Source organism: Odocoileus virginianus, chromosome 29 (genome assembly GCF_023699985.2).
Source record: "Odocoileus virginianus isolate 20LAN1187 ecotype Illinois chromosome 29, Ovbor_1.2, whole genome shotgun sequence".
Lineage (NCBI taxonomy): Eukaryota > Metazoa > Chordata > Mammalia > Artiodactyla > Cervidae > Odocoileus > Odocoileus virginianus.
The window spans coordinates 34108076-34127871 of record NC_069702.1 but is presented as its reverse complement, the minus strand read 5'-3'; the positions used below and the strand labels follow the sequence as shown (position 1 = coordinate 34127871).

Sequence of the window (19796 nt, the reverse complement as noted above, 5' to 3'; positions counted from 1 at the left end):
GATGGTACTAGATGACCTGATCTTAGATTTTTGAATGTTGAGTTTTAAGTCAGCTTTTTCACTCTCCTCTTTCACCTTCATCAAGAGACTCTTTAGTTCCTCTTCACTTTAGCCATGAGAGTGGTATCATCTACATATCTGAGACTGTTGGTATTTCTCCAGGTAATCTTCACTCCAGTTTGTGATTCATTCAGCCTGGCATTTCACATGATATCTCTGCATAGAAGTTAAATAAGCAGGGTGAAAATATACAACCTTGAAATACTCTTTCCCAATTTTGAACCAGTCAGTTGTTCCAAGTCCGGCTCTAATTGTCATTTCTTGTCCTGAATGCAGGTTTCTCAGGAGACAGGTAAGGTGGTCTGGTACTCCAACTCTTTAAGAATTTTCCTCAGTTTGTTGTGATTCACAACAAAGGTTTTCACATAGTCAATGAAGCAGATGGCTTTTTTTTTTTTTAAGTCCTTGCTTTTTCTATGATGAATGGATGTTGGCAATTTGATCTCTGGTTCTTCTGCCCTTTCTAAATCCAGTTTGAATATCTGGTAGTTCTTGGTTCATGTACTGTTGAAGTCTGGATTGAAGAATTTTGAGCCTAACCTTACTGGCATGCAAAATAAGTGCAATTGTCCGGTAGTTTGAACATTCTTTGGCAGTGCCTTTCTTTTATATTGGAATGAAAACTGACCTTTCCCAGTCCTGTAACCACTGCTGAGTTTTCCAAATTTTCCAGCATATTGAGTGCAGCAATTTAACAGCATCATCTTTTAGGATTTGAAATAGCTCATCTGGAATTCCATTACCTTCACCATCTTTGTTCATAGTAATGCTTCCTAAGGTCCACTTGACTTCACACTTCAGGAAGTGTGGCTCTAGGTGACTGACCACACAATTGTGGTTAACTGGGTCATCAGGATTATTTTTGTATAGTTCTTCTATGTATTCTTCCCACCTGCTTCTGTTAGGTCTATACCATTTCTGTCCTTTATTGTGCCCATCTTTCCATGAAATGTTCCCTTTGTATCTCCCATTTTCTTGAAGAGATCTCTAGTCTTTTTTATTCTATTGTTTTCCTGTTTCTTTGCATTGTTCATTTAAGAAGGCTTTCTTATCTCTCTGCGCTATTCTCTGGAACTTTGCATTCAGTTGGTTATATCTTTCCCTTTCTCCTTTGCCTTTCACTTCTTTTCTCAGCTATTTTTAAGCCTCCTCAGACAACCACTTTGCCTTTTCGTATTTCTTTTTCTTGGGGATAGTTTTGATCACCGCCTCCTGTACAATGTTATGAACTTCCAACCATAGTTCTTCAGGCACTCTGTCTTTTAGATATAATCCCTTGAATCTACTTGTCATTTCCACTGTATAATTGTAAGGGATTTGATTTAGGTCATACCTGGGACTGGAACTTCACTGTTGCTCAGACAGTAAAGAATCTGCCTGCAATGCAGGAGCTCAGGTTTGATACCTGGGTCAGGAAGATCCTCTGGAGAAGGGAATGGCGACCCACTACAGTATTCTTGCCTGGGCATTCCCATGGACAGATGAGCCTAGCAGGCTACAGTCTGTGGGTTTGCAAAGAGTCAGACATGATTGAGCGACTAACATTCCAAACTCCTGAATGGCCTAGTGATTTTCCCTACTTTTAAAAATTTAAGTTTGAATTTTGCAATAAGGAGCTCATGACTGAGCCACAAGAAGCTGCAGGTCTTGTTTTTACTGACTGTATAGAGCTTCTACATCTTTGCCCTCAAAGAATATAATGAATCAAATACTTATCCAATATAAACACTCCCTTTATTTCAGCTGCAAGCTACTGACACAATCTCATCCAGGTGGAAATGTTCTGAAAATTCTCTATTATGTGCTGGTTCCAGCAACCACTATACACAGTTCATTATCCAGAAGCAACAAACCTCACAGAATGCTGGAAGGCTTTTAAAGTTACCAATGAACCACAAACATGGAGGCAACGTTTTGATAGGATTAGGTGTCATTATTCGGGATGCAGTTTATGTATTAAATCAGAAATTTCTACATTGTTCTTTATTCCCAGTGACTCTTGCCAGGTGACAACAGGTTATAGATGTGATCCAGGGCACTCTGGATTACCTGTGCCCAGGCACAAGCACAAGAGAAGAGGTTTCTTTCACCATGATGACCAAGGTTACTGATACTGAAAAGCAGGAAGCATTTGAACTGCTTTCACACAGTTGGGGCAAGGAGAAATTTGTGTGGACCCCAGGTAAAACTCGAAGGGGCTCTCTTGTTACTTCTTTATAACAACTGTGAACAGAAGATGCTTACCTCCAAGAATGAAAGATTGATTCAGCCTACCAGTTAAGCCACCATGATTTGCCAGGTTGTTGGTGATGGGAAGTCAGAGTGGATGCTGGAGGAGGGAGAGGTTGAGAACTATATGAGGTCCTGAGATCAGCTGAGGGGTTACAGCTTGGTCTGTAATTGGCCTCTTCTGAATTTTCCTTAAGAAAGAAAAGCCTACAGAACCATGGAACAGATGCTTCTGGAACTTGGATCGAAAAGTTGCTTTGTGTTGGAAAAAAGTGGAGCATGGCAACCACAAAAATCTGTCTCACATATCTTCACCTGCAGGCATGGTAACTGACCTACAGACCTTAACTCTAACACCTCTAAAATCCATCATCATGTTTACACCAAGGCCATGGTCTGTAGATTGAAAGTGAAAGTTGCTCAGTCATGTCTGACTCTTTGTGATCCCATGGATTAGATAGTCCATGGAATTCTCTAGGCCAGAATACTGGAGTGGGTAGCCTTTCCCTTCTCCAGGGGCTCTTCCTAACCCAGGGATTGAACCCAGGTCTCCTGCACTGCAGGCAGATTCTTTACCAGATGAGCCACAAGGGAAGCCCAGGAATACTGGAGTGGGAGCCTATCCCTTCTCCAATGGATCTTCCCGACCCAGGAATCAAACTGTGGTCTCCTGCATTGCAGGCGGATTTTTTTACCAACTGAGCTATCAGGAAAACCCTTGTATAGATTACTCCCAGTCAATTACTGAATATGGTACTGATAAGATAGATGCATGCCTATGAGACTCCTACAACAGCCAATGTTGGCTTGGGGACTCCGTGGCAGCCTTGGCAACCTCTCTTAGAAGTACACTTTGGTCTCAGATGCTGGCCTCCACCATCCTTCCTCTGATCTCTATCTGGGACCAGATTTGCATCACAGTCTGACATCTCTCCCAGCTTCCTCTCATCCCTTCCTCTTTTTCCTCACAAGCATTCCCTTTAATAATACAATGTATATGGAATTTCCTCTTGACATAGGCTTCTTGGAGATCTAAACTAGTCCAGGCATGATATCATAGATTGTTGTTGTTCAGTCACCAAGTCATCTCTGACTCTTTGCAACCCCATGGACTGCAGCACACCAGGCTTCCCTGTCCATTACCAACTCCTGGAGTTTGCCCAAGTTTATGTCCATTGAATTGGGGATATCATAGGTACTAAGATACAAAATATATGTATATTATCTGCACTCATTTTTAACACATATCTGCAAAATAAGAATAAATACACATTTTACAAGTGAAACATGTGACATTCCAGAAGGTTAACCACTGCACACATTCACACAAGTAACAAGTGGCTGTGGGAAGATTCACATCTAAGTCTCTCTGGCATGCAATTATGTAGATCTTTCTATCTAAGTGCTGAGTCACTCTACTGAAATGAGAAATTATTACCTTCCCAGAAAATAATTTGGGACAGGTATGGCTATTACTACATGGAGTCAGACTTCTTCCACCATAAGAAAAAAATTAATATCCAGAATTAAAATGAGCTATTTTGAAAGACAGTGCATTCTTCATCACAGGAGATGTGAAAGTGTAGACTGGATAAGTGAGTGGCAGGAAATTGGTAGGCAAACTTCAAGCATCAGCATGAGCTCTGAAGAATTAGGTTCTACATTGACTGTCAATGCTTATGTTGCTTGGTATTTACTTGAACCTTCACAGATGAGTCCTTCAGTTACTTCATAGATACGAAGCTCCTCCAAAGTGACTAGAGCTTAATAATTTCTGGAAATTATCTCAAATGCCATAGAAATAGTTTCATATAGACTGATTTTTTTCCCTAGTATTTCTTCCCTGTTTCCAATAGCTATTAAAAATGTATCAAGTATGTATTTTTCTTCATACATCAATCTTAGAGAATTCCAGAGATTAGAAAGATCTTAGAAATCTTCTGTTCGAATCCATTTCCTTTTTAATAACTGAAGCTGACCGACAGTTATAGAATCAAAGATTATTCTATTCTTTCAATTTAAGATTTTTGTTTTAGTTGTTTTTAAATAGCAAGGTATAGAAATTTTAGACTGATATTTTTTTATGTCTCACTTTTTACCAAAGGGTAAGAATTTCCCTGAAGTTACCTACCAGTCCCTAAACTAATTACTTCCAACCAAAGGCAGCATTATCCTTAGAAGAACAATAATCATTTGTCTAGCAGACTCATTGAGACCAAGAATAATTTGCTGTCAAATATTGGTAATTTGGAGTATTTGGGTGAGAACTAAACTCCTCATACTTTAGTTAAGTATAGTATGCTGCATGTTACCATAAACTGTTCTTTTTTGTTTTGCCATTAAAAACTTCAGCAACGCTATATACATATACACACATCATTCTATCCCATCAGAAACTGAAACAAACAAACAAAAAATTGAAAGAGAAAGGGAGGCGCATCCAGTACAAGGTGAGTTCACATCCTTTTGGAGTCAAAGATATTTGCCACCTTAAAGGTAAGATTTCAGTTCAGTTCAGTTCAGTTGCTCAGTCGTGTCCGACTCTTTGCAACCCCATGAATCGCAGCACGTCAGGCCTCCCTGGTAAGATTTAGGCTAACAGTAATGGTGTTAGAAATTTGAATGAGAAAACAGCATTGGAACATGTATATTGCCATATGTAAAACAGGTGACCAATGCAAGTTTGATGCATGAAGCAGGGAACTCAAAGCTGGTGCCCTGGGACAACCTAGAGTTTGGGGTGGGGAGGGAGGTGGGAGGGGGGTTCAGGATGGTGGGACCAATGTGCCCTATGGCTGATTCATGTTGATGTATGGCAAAAAACACCATAATATTTAAAGGCAATTAGCCTCCAATTAAAATAATTAATTAAAAATTTAAAAGATAAAACATAAAAGGAGAGAAAAAAATGAAACCTGAGTGCTTAAAAATTTTTTTTAATGTATTGCTTTAAAAAGTTTTTAAAACACTTTGTAACTTATGTGCTTAACTATGTATTCATGCTGTTTTTCAGTCGCTAAGTCATGTCCAACTCTTTGTAGCCCCATGGATTGCAGGACTCCAGGCTTCCCTGTCTTTCTTCAACTCCCTGAGTTTGGTCAAACTCATGTCCATTGAGTTGATGTGGCCATCCAACCATCTCATCCTCTGTTGACCCCTTCTCCTCCTGCCTTCAATCTTTAACGGTATCAGGGTCTTTCCCAATGAGTAAAAGAGATTGTCACTAAATATAAAAATGCAATCTATGCCCTCTTATTTTGTTTCTTTTTAAGTTCTGAAAAATGTTGACATTTAAAATGTTCGTTGTAAATAAGGAAGCTTCTACTGACTACAGGATATAATCTTAGCTTCCCAAACTTGAATCAGAGTTCATGGCCTGATATTTACTTAAAATCATATTCGTCATCTTAGTTGATTTTTATTATATGTTGTCATGGCTTTTCTCTGTGATGATGGAGGCAATCCTAAATCAAAAGAAATTTACTGCAGCATTCTGTCTCCCTGACACAGCAGAAGGGCTCCTCTGAGAGATTTAGATTATTTTGCATGTCTTGGTAACGTAACATTTTCATGGTAGCAAAGCCCTTTTAGAATCAGACAATATCTAGAATGCAGAGATGATAGAATACATCATTTAAAACTGCCAAATCAGTACTTCTATTTTGCTTTCTGAGAATCATTTTTCAAAAGAAATATTCAGTGATCATGATTTTCAAATATAGTAGATCTGCCATGGTTCTTGGATACAAATTTTGATAAGAAATTGAGGCATACCAAACTTAATATTTAACTTGCTGAGAAAATGCAAAGCATGTGTTGGACATTCTATTAAAGGCAGACATTTTAGAAAGATCTTTAATTGTATAGTGATTTTCTGTAAACCTCATTTAGGTTCTTAGGAAACCCAACCAAAGCCAAAATATTAGCTTTTATTTTTATTGTGTTCTGAAAATATTATATTAGCACTTCCTCGTATCTTCTAAATAGTTTTAAATAAAGTTATCTGAAAAAGTATCAAGATGCTCTAATGGCTGAAAACAGGAAAAATATTCGTTCCCAATCCTTCACACCTCTGTTTCTACATCTTTTTCCATGTAAATTTAGATTGTCCATTCACAATGAGCTGACTATGGGAACTGGACTGATCCTCTGATTATGGGATTGGACAATGGAATGTGCAGGCTGAAGTGCAGTTGGGCTTATTCTCACCCTTTAGTCACAGGGCAAATGAGCTCATATCTAGGCTAGCCCGCTGGTCTCTGACAGGAGGGCCACGTGGAACACAGCCAAGGTGTACCAGTATATATCAACCAGTCCATAGGAGCATGAGCAAGCAGAGTCCAGATCAGCAGAAACGCATATGAGCTTTCACCTAACATTATCTTCTACTTTGATCTATCGTATTTGTGATAGATAAAGCTATGTCAGGCATAATGGTCAATAATGTGAGTAATAATGCTACATATATTATACACATATTTGGGAAGGACTAAAAATAATTTCGAGTGACAAAATCAGAATTAAATATATCTCAAGAGTGAGAAGGAGTTATAACACCAAATAAAGAATAAATGTTTTCCTCGAGAGAAGGGAGCAGCCTTACTGCCATGACAGAATGAAATACTTTCATAAAGACTAAAGGAAACAGTGGCATTGACATGAGCCTTGAGAGAAGTCAGAAGCCAAACCATATGTTTCAAGTTAGCATTAGGCATTTATCTGGAGAGTGTAGCAAATAATAAAATAGGTCTGGTCTCTGTCTAGACTAGATTAATCCATAGTAATTATTACATAGTGAATTGAATATTTTATATTCAATTAGAAGACTGATTCAACTGGAAACAGTGTGGAGGTTAGGTATACAATTTTGAAGCGCCAAGCTGAAATTTCTGGCATAACTTTTCATATTTTTGTGGCCTAAAGAAAGTCATTTAATCTCTCCAGTGTATTAACTGGGACACAGATAATATCCCTCTGATGAATTGCTAAACGTGCAGTGAGTTCATCACTTTGGCCACAGTCCTGGCCCTAAAATCATAAAGTTGATGACAGTAGATGATATTTTCTCTCAAATTTAGAGAAACATAAAAGTCAGCATCCCTTAACTAAGTCAAGCAAACAGGGCACAAAGAAAACTAGTTGTAGCAGTTGTAGATGAAAAAAAGCAAGGGAGAATCACTGCCTTGCAGCATGCTCGCTGAGAGGCAGGAATCAATCAGCCTAATTTCCTATTGCTATCCAAGAAGAATGCTGTTAAATATTTCTTGGGAAAGCCAGAGGGCGACCCTGGCTTCTCACCTAGGGAATCTGAAGGAGGCAGGCTGGCTAGGGCAGCACAGAAGACGGATTCTTTCCCAGGGGAGCCAATAGGGAAGGGCAGGAATACTGGAGTGGGTAGTCTATCCCTTCTCCTGTAGATCTTCCTGACCCAGGAATTGAACTGGGTTCTCCTGCACTGCAGGCGGACTCTGTACCAGCTGAGCTAGCACGGAAGCCAGGACACCCTGCAATAGTATCTAATTAAGAGGGGACACTGGTAGACCAACCAAGAAGAATGTGCTGTCCTCTGGTGAAGCAGACATGTGTGAGGCATCATAAGAGGCCATGAGGTGGGGAGCAGGCAGGCAGTGTGGGAATTCTCGGACATCGGCTGGAATACAAGGATCTCTCTCAGAGAGGAAGGCAAAAATCTGACAATCCTTCCTTCCCAATCTTGCTACCTGGTGTCAGGCTGACCCTGCCGTTATAGAATACACTTTGAAATGGATGTAGGATTGACTCCTATTTAGACTGGACTTGGATTTTTTTTTTATCTGAAAGTGAATCTTAATTACTAGCATGGTACTGCTGATTCACCAGAATGCAGCTGAGAGCTACAGTACCTGTGTAATAATCCCTAAAGGCGTAGGAGAGGGAGACTTTAGAGAGCATGGGCGAAAGGAGTAATTGGGGAAAACAAGAAATGTTTTAAATCATCATGGTCATTTATTGAGCTAAGCTTGTTCATTATGCTGTTTTTTTCTACAAAGAAGTAATGAGCTATTAGTTGTTAAATCATTTAAAACAGTATATGGCATACAGTATTGTTTTTGTTTTTGATACAGTAAGGACTTAATAAATGTTAGCTTTTATAATTGTTTATTTGAAGAAAAATATCAAATTTCAATGTGATTCAAAATAGAAAGGGCTGTACTGAATAGTAACAATGGAAAATTACAAAGGCAAAAACCAGAGAGTCATGTGTCAAGCATCATTCTGAAGCTGAATAGAAGATTCTTTTCTGGGGTCTTTAATTCCAGGATTCTATTATTTTAAGCTTGAATTATTTCTCCATATGGGGAAAAAAACAGCTTTTTTTTCTTTTTACAAAATTAAACCGACAATACAACCCTTCCTATATTTTTAAATGTAAAGAAACATAGATTATTTCTTTTTATTCTCTAAGAGCATCCACTGTTAAATCAATATCATTCATCCTTTTCATATGGAGTACTAGCTCCTTTTATCAAGTGCATGTCAAAAAAACTTGCCTGTCAGTATTCATTCTTTGATGGCTCTTTTTTCATTTTTGAAAATGACACTGACATGAAATGAGTGAAACATCACGATAGTATAGCTAGAACTGTCCTGGCAAGGGACTAAGCTTTTATATAACAATAACTTGTTTTCCTTTTGCTAACTTATTTTGAGGTTTTGTATAAAGGATTTTAATAAAAACAAAACAGATCAGAGGTTAAGCAAATTAAGTATCTGTCATTTTCAGAAATACACATATATATACACACATATACACACGTTTACTTGTGTGTGTGTGTGTATAAAAATCTCGTGACTCAGAGAACTATATTTCATTTCAAATTTTAAGGGGACTAGTTCTGTACTTACATCTTGGTTGGTCATCTCCCAGTAGGGTCTTTCTCCATAAGACACAACCTCCCACATCACGATTCCATAGCTCCAGACATCACTTGCAGAGGTAAACTTTCGGAAAGCTATAGCTTCTGGGGCAGTCCATCTGATTGGAATTTTGCCTCCCTAAAATTGAAAAAGAATAAATAAAATTCCCACATACTTCAAATGTATCTAGGGATACTTCTGCCTCTCTGAAAAGATGTAGAAAGAGATGTAGCATTTTTAAGTGAATCTGTTTGACAGCATGCAGTCTCCTTTCACACATCTCAAGCCCATAAGCACTTGTAGACTGACTACTAATTGGCTGTCCAGAAGCCTTCTAGTTTAAATTCTGTTTGACTGCTGGAACACATACAGGACCCACATCTCAATTACAGTATCAGGATGGCAACTTTAAGTGGGGAAAGCAGGCAGTAAGGCAAATCAATAAGGTATACTTTGAAAATAAAGGACTCAAATTCCCAGGGTATCAGTTTTTCCTTTAATATAGGGATTGTAAATAGAAATTTTTGATTGCTGAATGCAACCCTGATAAGTCTCAAAGTTAATAAGACAAGCATGAAAATCAGATATATTAAAAAAAAAAACTTAGTTATACTTTCTCCTGGCACTGTGCAATTTCTTTTAGACTTGATTTCTCTTATTTTTTGTTGTCATAATTCGGTGTATATTTGATCAAACTGCTTATATTTAAAAGTAAAAGGCAAGTATCTACATTAGAGTCAACCAAATTAAAAATTATTAAAATTATATTATGGGGGCAAATTTGGGTTTTTACATGATAAAAACTATATTTGGTAAGTTTTCTCTTAGTCTACAAAATAAACAATTTTATATCTCACCCATTTCAGTGTAAACTCTTTTCTCTTAAGTTTTAAAAGAAGAAAAATCCATGCAACCAAATATTTCATCTATAAGCAAATATACCTTAAAATAGAGACTGAGAGAAAAATGTGGGTTTTAAATATTTTTTTGGAAGAAACTAAAATATGTTTTCCTGTATGGCAGGAAGAAAAAAATTCAATTCACCTACTAGAAGAAAATGGGACTTAAATTGCTCTTTATGAACCCAAGTTTCAAGACATATGAAGAAATAATAATTTCATGTAATGATTGAAATTGTTCTGTGAGTTGACGTTAATTTGAATTCTTCAAGCTAATTTTGAATTATTTGCTCCTTAGAAATATGATAATACCACTTTAAGAAGACTCTAATGAAATATATTTTTGTTAATTAAATATTCATAGGCAAGATCACATCATTAGGCCGACTAAGTGGCATTGGGACGGCCTATATTACTATTATATATAATATTATATGTATTATTATATAATATATGTATACACACATATGTATACATAATAATATATGTATTAACATATATAATAATATTTGTATATATAAATGGTTGTTCAGCCGTGTCTGACTCATTGTGACCCCTTGTGGTATAGCAGCCCACCAGGCTCCTCTGTCCGTGGAATTCTCCAGGCAAGAATACTAGAGTGGGTTGCCATTCTCCAAGGGATCTTCCTGATCCAGGGATTGAACCCAGGTCTGCATGGCAGCCAGATTATTTACCTTCTGAGCCACCAGGGAAGTCCTTATGATTTCTCTTCAAACTGTAATTTGTTGATTATTTTAATCTTCAGCCTGGAAGTCTTCTCCTGGTCCTCTGACCATCATATTGTACATCAGTATTATCTGAAGTTCCCTCACTGGCTCATCTCTCAGTATATGGATTTTCCACAAAGTGTAACCACACCCCATTTCAGAGGAGTAAATTTTGAGGGCCTCATTTTGGCGTCCTTCCCCCTCCTTCACCACTAGCATGACACATTTACACAGACCTTAACAAATTCACTTCATGCATTTATTAGTAACTAAGACACCAACCAACCATACTGGGAACAAATTTTTCTATAAACTCAATCCTGTTTAGGCCAAGTTTATTAAGTGTAACTCTAATCCCAGGAGAATCCCTACTTGAGGTTTCAGTTAACAGAAATAATGACAATAGTAATTAGGTCTAGAAGACAGGAAAATCCCACCAATTAATTTATTGATTTATTAAGCTGACCAATGGAAAGTTTTGTTTGCTTAGGTAAGTTACTCTTGACCTTCAGCACAGTATAATCCTTAATGATCCATAAATCACAACACAATGAAAAAAAAAAAACAGCCTTATAATCTAAAATAGACTAAAAGAAGTAATTTTAAAACACTGAATTAAATTAGAAAATGTGAACATTTAGCATAAGTGAAGGCAAAAGTATTCTGTATTGAAACAAAAGTTAACCACATTGTATAGTGAAAAACATATAATGATAAAATTCCTGCCTTCATAAGATGTTTAAACATTGAGGATGTTTTGATGAATTTCAAAAGATTTAGAACAAGTTTAGTTTATTGTAAGGTACATAGACTGCCCAGGAAATTCTGTTGCATCATTACCCATAGTTTTCTACAGAAAGAACTGTCAATTATATTACAATGATTCAGGAAGCAATTATTTTGCTGGAAAAGGGTGTTGATTTATGCTCATTTTGACAATATGATTTAGTGACCAATTTTCCATAGAAGTGGGCTTAACAGTTTACATAGTATAAAAGAAAAGCAATTAGGCATTAAAATACCTCCAGTAAATCAAAACTTTCTGAAGGAATAGCTCTTTTATTCCCTACCATGTGAATATTTAGAAGGCAGCTTTAGCTATTTACGTATTTGTTTTGTACATGAAAAAACTATGGTATAGGGTTGATGCTACCCCAAATACTATACATGTTTATATATTCACATATAAAGAATATGAATATATTCAGATATATAATATGAGCACATATTACATACATATATTGTATGTTAATATATGTATATATTGATTACTTTTAATACAGGAGATTCTTTAACTTTTAATACTCTATATGATTTTTATCAGTTGTATCCACTCTGAACCAAAATTTTTTATTTTCAGTATCCGTAGAAAAAAAATAAACAATTAAGACTCATTAGGTGAATACTCAGCTTATCTAAGTTTAATATTTGAACTTTCTGACATCTAACAAGGAAAGTTATTTGGACTTTTTTAGCCACCCTCTCTGTTTCCTCACTCTTTCTTCCTATATTGGAGGAATTTCTTTTTCTTTTGGCTATTTCTTTTAAAATCTTTAAATATTCAATGTCTCCAGTGTAGCATTTCAGAAATGCATTCTGTTAGATCTTACCCTTGTGGTGTAGGCTGCCTCAGGATCATCTTCCAGGACCCTGGAAAGCCCAAAGTCAGACACTTTGCACACAAGGTTACTGTTGATTAAGATGTTTCTGGCAGCAAGGTCTCTATGCACGTAGCCCATGTCAGAAAGGTATTTCATTCCTGCAGCGATGCCTCTCAGCATGCCAACCAGCTGGATCACAGTGAACTGCCCGTCATTTTTCTGTAAAGATTATACAGAAATATTAGTCCTGCAACACCTATCACTGGGGAAAGATACATAAGGATCTTCCTTCAATCCCTAAATTAATACATACTACTACCAAATTCACATTGCAATTTCTATCTGAGGGAGAATGGAAAAAAAATTAAGCAAGACAGTAAACTTGATAACTGTATCAGTTACCAAGTGTATACAAAGTGTCCTCTGCTTGGTGAAAGCAGATAGAGGCATTGAAAACCCTCGACCAAAATCTTATGTATTGCTGCTCTTTTCTGCATTGTAATTCCTTTCTTAGTCATCAGAAGAGCGTTTTCATCACTCTAATTTAGTTAACACTGCACATTTTAGAACTGATTTAAAAGAAACTGTTTGGATAGGCATATTGGGGTAAAGAAGTGGCCAGAGGAAATAAGTGAGATTCTGCAGTAGCAGATGAGGGAGGGAGGGACTGAGCAATGACCACGGGAATGTTAGTATTTCTGGGAGGCTCGCAGGCACTGGATTTGGTGCAGATGCAAGAATAAGGCTCAACTGATGCTTATTTCAAAATAAAGGAATGATGTGACCTTATGGGGCTGATAAACTTAAATATATGTACAAGAACTTTGGCAGAAGAGTCTGGTAGAGGCTGGAGACTGGAAGAGACGTTTGCCTTACCATTGGACCCCTGTCATATTCTTATGGTGGTAACTAATGCCACTGTTGCTTCACTTTTCTACTCAATGACAGTCGTTGCTATCTGAAGATGAAAGCTTGCCAGTCTACAGGTTTAATCAGGCCTGCAAACATGTTACATTGTTCAGTACATACTATTTACTAATAAAATGAGTAGCCAACGTTTAACATTTGGAGACTTGCATAGTAAATTCTTTTCCTAAAGCCCAGAAGATCTAACATTGACTACCATCTATTATCACATAATGATTCTTCAAATACAGAAGTAAAAGTAGTGGCTGGCCCGCAGGGGAGTTATGAGTCCGTCTGACTCTTTCATTAGTATAGATGATTTTCACAGATTTTTATAGACATTTTCCCTGTTCTGCCTGATATTACACATTTTGAAAAAATTTAAAAATTTTTTTATTGTGATTGAAAAATTACAATGAAAAAAGTTACCAAAAGAAATTTACAATCTTGTGTTAGTTTCAGGTGTAAAGTGAACCAGTTATACATATACATATATCTTCCCTTTTTTAGATTATTTTCCCAATAGGCCATTACAGAGTATTGAGTAGAGTTTTCTGTTCTATACAGTAGGTATTCATTAGTTATCTATTTTATATATAATAGCATGTATATCATCAATTTCAATCTCCCAATTTATCCTCCTTTCCCCCAACTGGTGACCATAAGTTTGTTTTCTACATCTGTGACACTATTTCTGTTTTGTAAACAAGCTCATTTGTACCATTTTTTATATTCTGCATATAAGCAATACCATATGATATTTGCATTTCTCTGTCAAACTTACTTCGGAGAGGGTTAAGTACTTATAAAAGCTTCTCTTTTTTTTCCTTTCCTTCATTGCTATCCTCCTTGCTTCCTTCCCTCCTTTATTTTTTTCGGGGGAGGCACATTAACATACATTAAATAAAACCCTAGAGACATGTAATTTGGATGTGTATAAGTTTCAAGCCAATTTTCAAGCCAAAGTTAATTTTTGTAGTACAATTATCCTGACTCCAGATATTTATATTTAAAATTTAGCTTTAAGGTGACTGGATTTCCACTTCAACATCACAATTGGTATATAAATAACACTTTCAATAGTTGCATTTATCTCAAATCTTACCTTTAAAAATGTATCTAAAGAACCATTTTCCATATACTCTGTCACGATCATCACCGGTTTACCTGAAAAGAGCACAGTGGTATAAACTGCTGCTTTTTTATCTTGTAGTCTTATCTAGGAAAAGTTTGCATGCTAAGTCGCTTTTGTCATGTCCAGCTCTTTTTCATCCCTATAGCCCACCAGGCTCCTCTCTCCATGACATTCTCCAGGCAAGAATACTGGAGTGGACTGCTATGCCCTCCTCCAGGGGATCTTCACGATCTTCCCGACCCAGGCATCAAACCTATGTCTCTTGTGTCCACCGGAGTTGGTAGCAAGTTCTTTACCAGTAGTGCCACCTTCCCCTGGAAGCTTTTATTTTAGTGTGCAAACTATATATATATATATATATATATATATATATATATAACAGTCTTCTTTGAGTAGCAAGTAAATTCCAGGCATGATGATATCTTAGTATATACTAAATGGAGTCAGTGAGAAGACAGTAACACAAGAATGATAAAGATTGACATTTAAGATACAAGAAAATTTTTCAATAATAAAGTCCATTTATGTAGACAATGAGTTTAAGGATGAATTTCATTTTAATAGAGTAATGATATGAAGTGCCAAATAATAATACCCAGCAAACAAATTCATCTTTCTCACAAGTTAGTTCAGTTGCTCAGTCGTGTCCGACTCTTTGCAACCCCATGAACCGCAGCACACCAAGACTCCCTGTCCATCACCAACTCCCGGAGTTTACCCAAACTCATGTCCATTGAGTCAGTGATGCCATCCAACCATCTAATCCTCTGTCGTCCCCTTCTCCTCCTGCCTTCAATCTTTCCCAACATCAGGGTCTTTTCAAATGAGTCAGCTCTTCGCATCAGGTGGCCAAATTATTGGAGTTTCAGCTTCAACATCAGTCCTTCCAATGAACACTCAGGACTGATTTCCTTTAGGATGGACTGGGTGGATCTCCTTGCAGTCCAAGGGACTCTCAAGACTCTTCTCCAACACTACAGTTCAATAGCATCAATTCTTCTATGCTCAGCTTTCTTTATAGTCCAACTATCACACACATATATGACTACTGGAAAAACCATAGCCTTGGCTAGACAGACCTTTGTTGACAAAGTAATATCTTTGCTGTCTAGGTTGGTCATAACTTTTCTTCCAAGGAATAACGTCTTTTAATTTCATGGCTGCAGTCACCATCTGCAGTGATTTTGAAGCCCAGAAAAATAAAGTCTGACACTGTTTCCACTGTTTCCCCATCTATTTGCCATGAAGTGATGGACCGGATGCCATGATCTTAGTTTTCTGAATGTTGAGCTTTAAGCCAACTTTTTCACTCTCCTCTTTTACTTTCAAGAGGCTCTTCAGTTCTTCACTTTCTGCCCTAAGGGTGGTGTCATCTGCATATCTGAGGTGTCATCTGCATATTGATATTTCTCCCAGCAATCTTGATTCCAGCTTGTGCGTCCTCCAGCCCAGCGTTTCTCATGATGTACTCTGCATATAAGTTAAATAAGCAGGGTGACAATATACAGCCTTGATGTACTCCTTTTCCTATTTGGAACCAGTCTGCTGTTCCATGTCCAGTTCTAACTGTTGCTTCCTCACCTGCATACAGGTTTCTCAAGAGTTCTAAATAGAAACTCTCATCCAGTCTAACTGCCCTACTGATGATCCCTGGAATATATGTTGCATTTTCCCAACTTTATTTCCATGTTCTTGTAATACTTTTACTTATGGCTACCTCTCTTTGCCCTCTATGCCACATACCTACAATCTCTATCAATCCAAACTTTTCCACCCTTCAAAACCCTGTTCTAGTTCCTCTTGTTGTCTGGAAACATCTCTTGTAATCATTGTTCTGACGGATGAGGTCCTCCTCTATTCACGTCTCATATAAAACTGTAGCTGGACAGACTCTGAAGCCACACTGCTTGGCTTTGTATCCCAGATAAATCAGTTACTATCATATGATCTTAGGCAAATCAGTTCTCATCTGCATACCTCAGTTTTCTCATCTCTAAAATGGGAAGACTAATGGCACCTGCCTCACAGAGTTATTGTGAGTATCCCCCAAGTCATATTGCTATCCAATATGTGCCCATCACTTAGAACTTAAATTTACTATATATCATTATTTTATAAACTTTATCAACTTTGTGCATAAATGTCATTGCTAGATGTAATTTGACCAAGAGAATAGATCATATTTTACCCTCATAAAACTATGGCATTTTGTGTGTAATATGTCTGTAATATAAGATGAAAAACATAAGATCAAAAATATTTGCTATATGAAAAAATACCTAAAACAAGGTTGTTAGTTTTATCACTCTACATTAATCTCACTATATCTTAAAACATGTCCCTTTATTCTTTAATGAATGTATACTACATACAATTTTAGGGCTAAATTAAACTGAAGTAAGTGGGAAAAGATCTTATGGTAGAAAAATTCTATCTTATATGTCTATTAGTTAGCTTTTTATATAATAAGGGAAATGAGGCCTATCAATTATGAAATGCGCTATAATTACCTTAATGGCATTCTCCAGAAAGGTACCTGTATTTTACTTGAGAAGTGATTCATTCAGGTCATAGAATTAGAACTTTTAAATTTATTCAATCAACATTACCTTGAAGTGCAAACAGATATAAAAAGATAATTACATACAAAAAAAAAAACCCTCTAGGAAGAAAAAGGAGTTTTCATTCCAAAATCACTTAAAACTCTCTATTTAGTATAATAAGGTGTATGCGCGTGTACTAAGTCACTTTAGTCGTATCTGACTTCTTGTGACATTATGGACTGTGGCCTGTCAGCCTCCTCTGTCCATGGGATTCTCCAGGCAACGATACTGGAGTGGGTTGCTGTGCCTTTCTCCAGGGTATCTTCCTGACCTTGGGATCGAACCTGTTTCTCCTGCATTGCAGACGGGTTCTTACTGCTGAGCCACCAATAGCTCAGTCTAATTTCTCACTCAGATAATTATCTTCTGTTAAAACACTTCAGAATATTATTCTTTGAATGCAATGTGACAAGTAATACTATAAAGGCAGATTGATGTCTCTCCTCCTCTTTAAAGTTTGTAAAAGTTATAAAAAAAAGTTTGTCTAAAATAATTTGTCATATATTTGTAGTATACCTATGTTAGGTAAAACACCCCATATGTAGAAAATATGCATTAGAGATGTCATTTGACTTGAACTTTGAAAGTGTCAGCATTGTAACAAAAGGTGACAGGGACTCCAGGAAGAAGAGGCATCCTGTATCTTGTCATGAAAGAGCTCATCAACTTCAAACACAGCTAGAGGCCTGGATTTTCCTTTTTAATTCAGGAAATGACAGAGATGAGTTTGGGAACACTGATTTTTAAAATGACTGGAAATACAATACCAGGGAAAAAAAAAAAGAGTGACTCATGTTGTATTTGTAAATGGCCATGGCAATAAACAACAAAAAAAAGATTACAAATGCTTTTTCTCCTTAGGATTATTGTAATCTAAATTCATGAATTGAGATATGCTCCCAGATTCAGTTCAGTTCAGTTCAGTTGCTCAGTCGTGCCTGACTCTTCGTGACCCCATGGACTGCAGCATGCAAGGCCTCCCTGTCCATCACCAACTCCTGGAGTCTACTCAAACTCATCTCCATTGAGTAGGTGATGCCATCCAACCATCTCACCCTCTGTCATCCCCTTCTCCTCTTGCCCCCAATCTCTCCCAGCATCAGGGTCTTTTCAAATGAGTCAGCTCTTCCCTCCCAGATTAACCTCATTTTAATGACACCACCACACCCATTCAATGGACCTCAGACAAACTACTAAATAGACAAAATTCTGCTTTGGGTTGTTTGGTCTCATTCTATCCTAGGGCTTATTTCTGACTTTCATTAATGTTGAAACCCCTTTTCTTTCAAAAGTCCAGAATTAATTAATAACTGTTTAGGCACAGGGACCAACATGTCCAAAGTTCCACCAGCCACAATGCTGGAATATTGAAACATCCTGCTATACCAGACATCACTCCTTCATCTGTCTGATTTCAGGAATTCAGAAGAATTCAGAAGTACTCAGAGATGAAGCCGAGTAGGCATACAAAAGGGACATGCGGGTAACCCTGGCTTTAGCTTTTTATAAAACAGTATGAAAGTATTTTTAAAAAAATTTATAGGTATTAGAATCAAAGAATGTGTACTTACTGAACACCAGCTCTGAACAAACTAGGGAAAATGTCTACGTTTTCAGGAATCAGACTGTGTTTACAGGAATCTGCCCTGTGAAGCTCTTTGCCTTTCATTTACAGAAATCCACTGAGGGAGTTGTCAGAGATTAATCGAAATTGGAAGAACTGAATTCCAGCAGATATCCAGCGGATATAGTCGAAGCTTTCCTTCATCAGCATCTCTCAGTCCCTACCATGTGAGCAGACGCTTTGTCCATCAAAGTGAAGGCTTTGTCAATATCTATGTTTATCTCCTCTACCCCAATATTACTACTGTACAACCTTCAGCTTCCTTCTGTTCTCTTTTCCTAGAATTTCTTCTTTCCATCTGTCCTCTAATTTTTTAGACCCTCTTCTTACAGTTATGGGTTAGTGCAAATATTTATTACCGTTCTCCCAAGGTCTCCTGAGCAGGAGTTGGATAAATCCCTATGTAAAAAATCTCTTTCTTAGGCAAATTTGTTCCTTAAATTCAACCCAAGTTCACTGAGCTTAGATGAAAGAATTCATAATCTAAAGAGAATGAACTGATCATAAAACTTTCTGTTATTAAATAGTATATATTTGGAAACAAAAAGTGGTTATTTTTTTAGGGAGAAAGACACCTGGTTTCTCTCCTATAAGGTTTTTCTGGGGTTCATCACCTAATATTAAAAGTCAGATACATTATTTATGACAGTGTAGGTTGAATTTTCAATAGCAAAAATGTTATTTGAAAAATATGATAGGGACCTAAAATGCCTCTCATATTTCAGAAAATGCTGCTGCTGCTAAGTCGCTTCAGTTGTGTCCGACTCTGTGTGACCCCATAGACAGCAGCCCACCAGGCTCCCCCGTCCCTGGGATTCTGCAGGCAAGAACACTGGAGTGGGGTGCCATTTCCTCCTTCAATGCATGAGAGTGAAAGTGAAGTTGCTCAGTTGTGTCCAGCTCTCTGCGACCCCACGGACTGCAGCCCGCCAGGCTCCACCGTCCATGGGATTCTCCAGGCAAGAGTACTGGAGCGGGTTGCCATTGCTTTCTCCGTCAGAAAATGGGGGAAAAGCAATAAAAATGCATATTTGCAAATAAGCATGACCTTCTTTTGTTGACAAGAATAAGAAAATTCACGATCCATCTGATTATTTTTTATGCTTGAGTCATT

At 37.3% G+C, this 19796-nt stretch overlaps 1 protein-coding gene across 9 annotated transcripts in view; it reads right to left on the bottom strand.

Annotated features, from left to right (window-relative positions):
- Window positions 1-19796, bottom strand: part of EPHA5 (EPH receptor A5) — a 372969-nt gene that overhangs the window by 21303 nt on the left and 331870 nt on the right. For all 9 annotated transcript variants that reach the window (XM_020893703.2, XM_020893705.2, XM_020893704.2 and 6 more), the window contains 3 exons: window positions 14426-14487; window positions 12424-12633; window positions 9175-9324 (listed from right to left, as the gene is read on the bottom strand). In XM_020893703.2, coding sequence (XP_020749362.2) covers window positions 9175-9324; window positions 12424-12633; window positions 14426-14487 — 422 coding nt within the window. The remainder of the gene's footprint in view (window positions 1-9174; window positions 9325-12423; window positions 12634-14425; window positions 14488-19796) is intronic.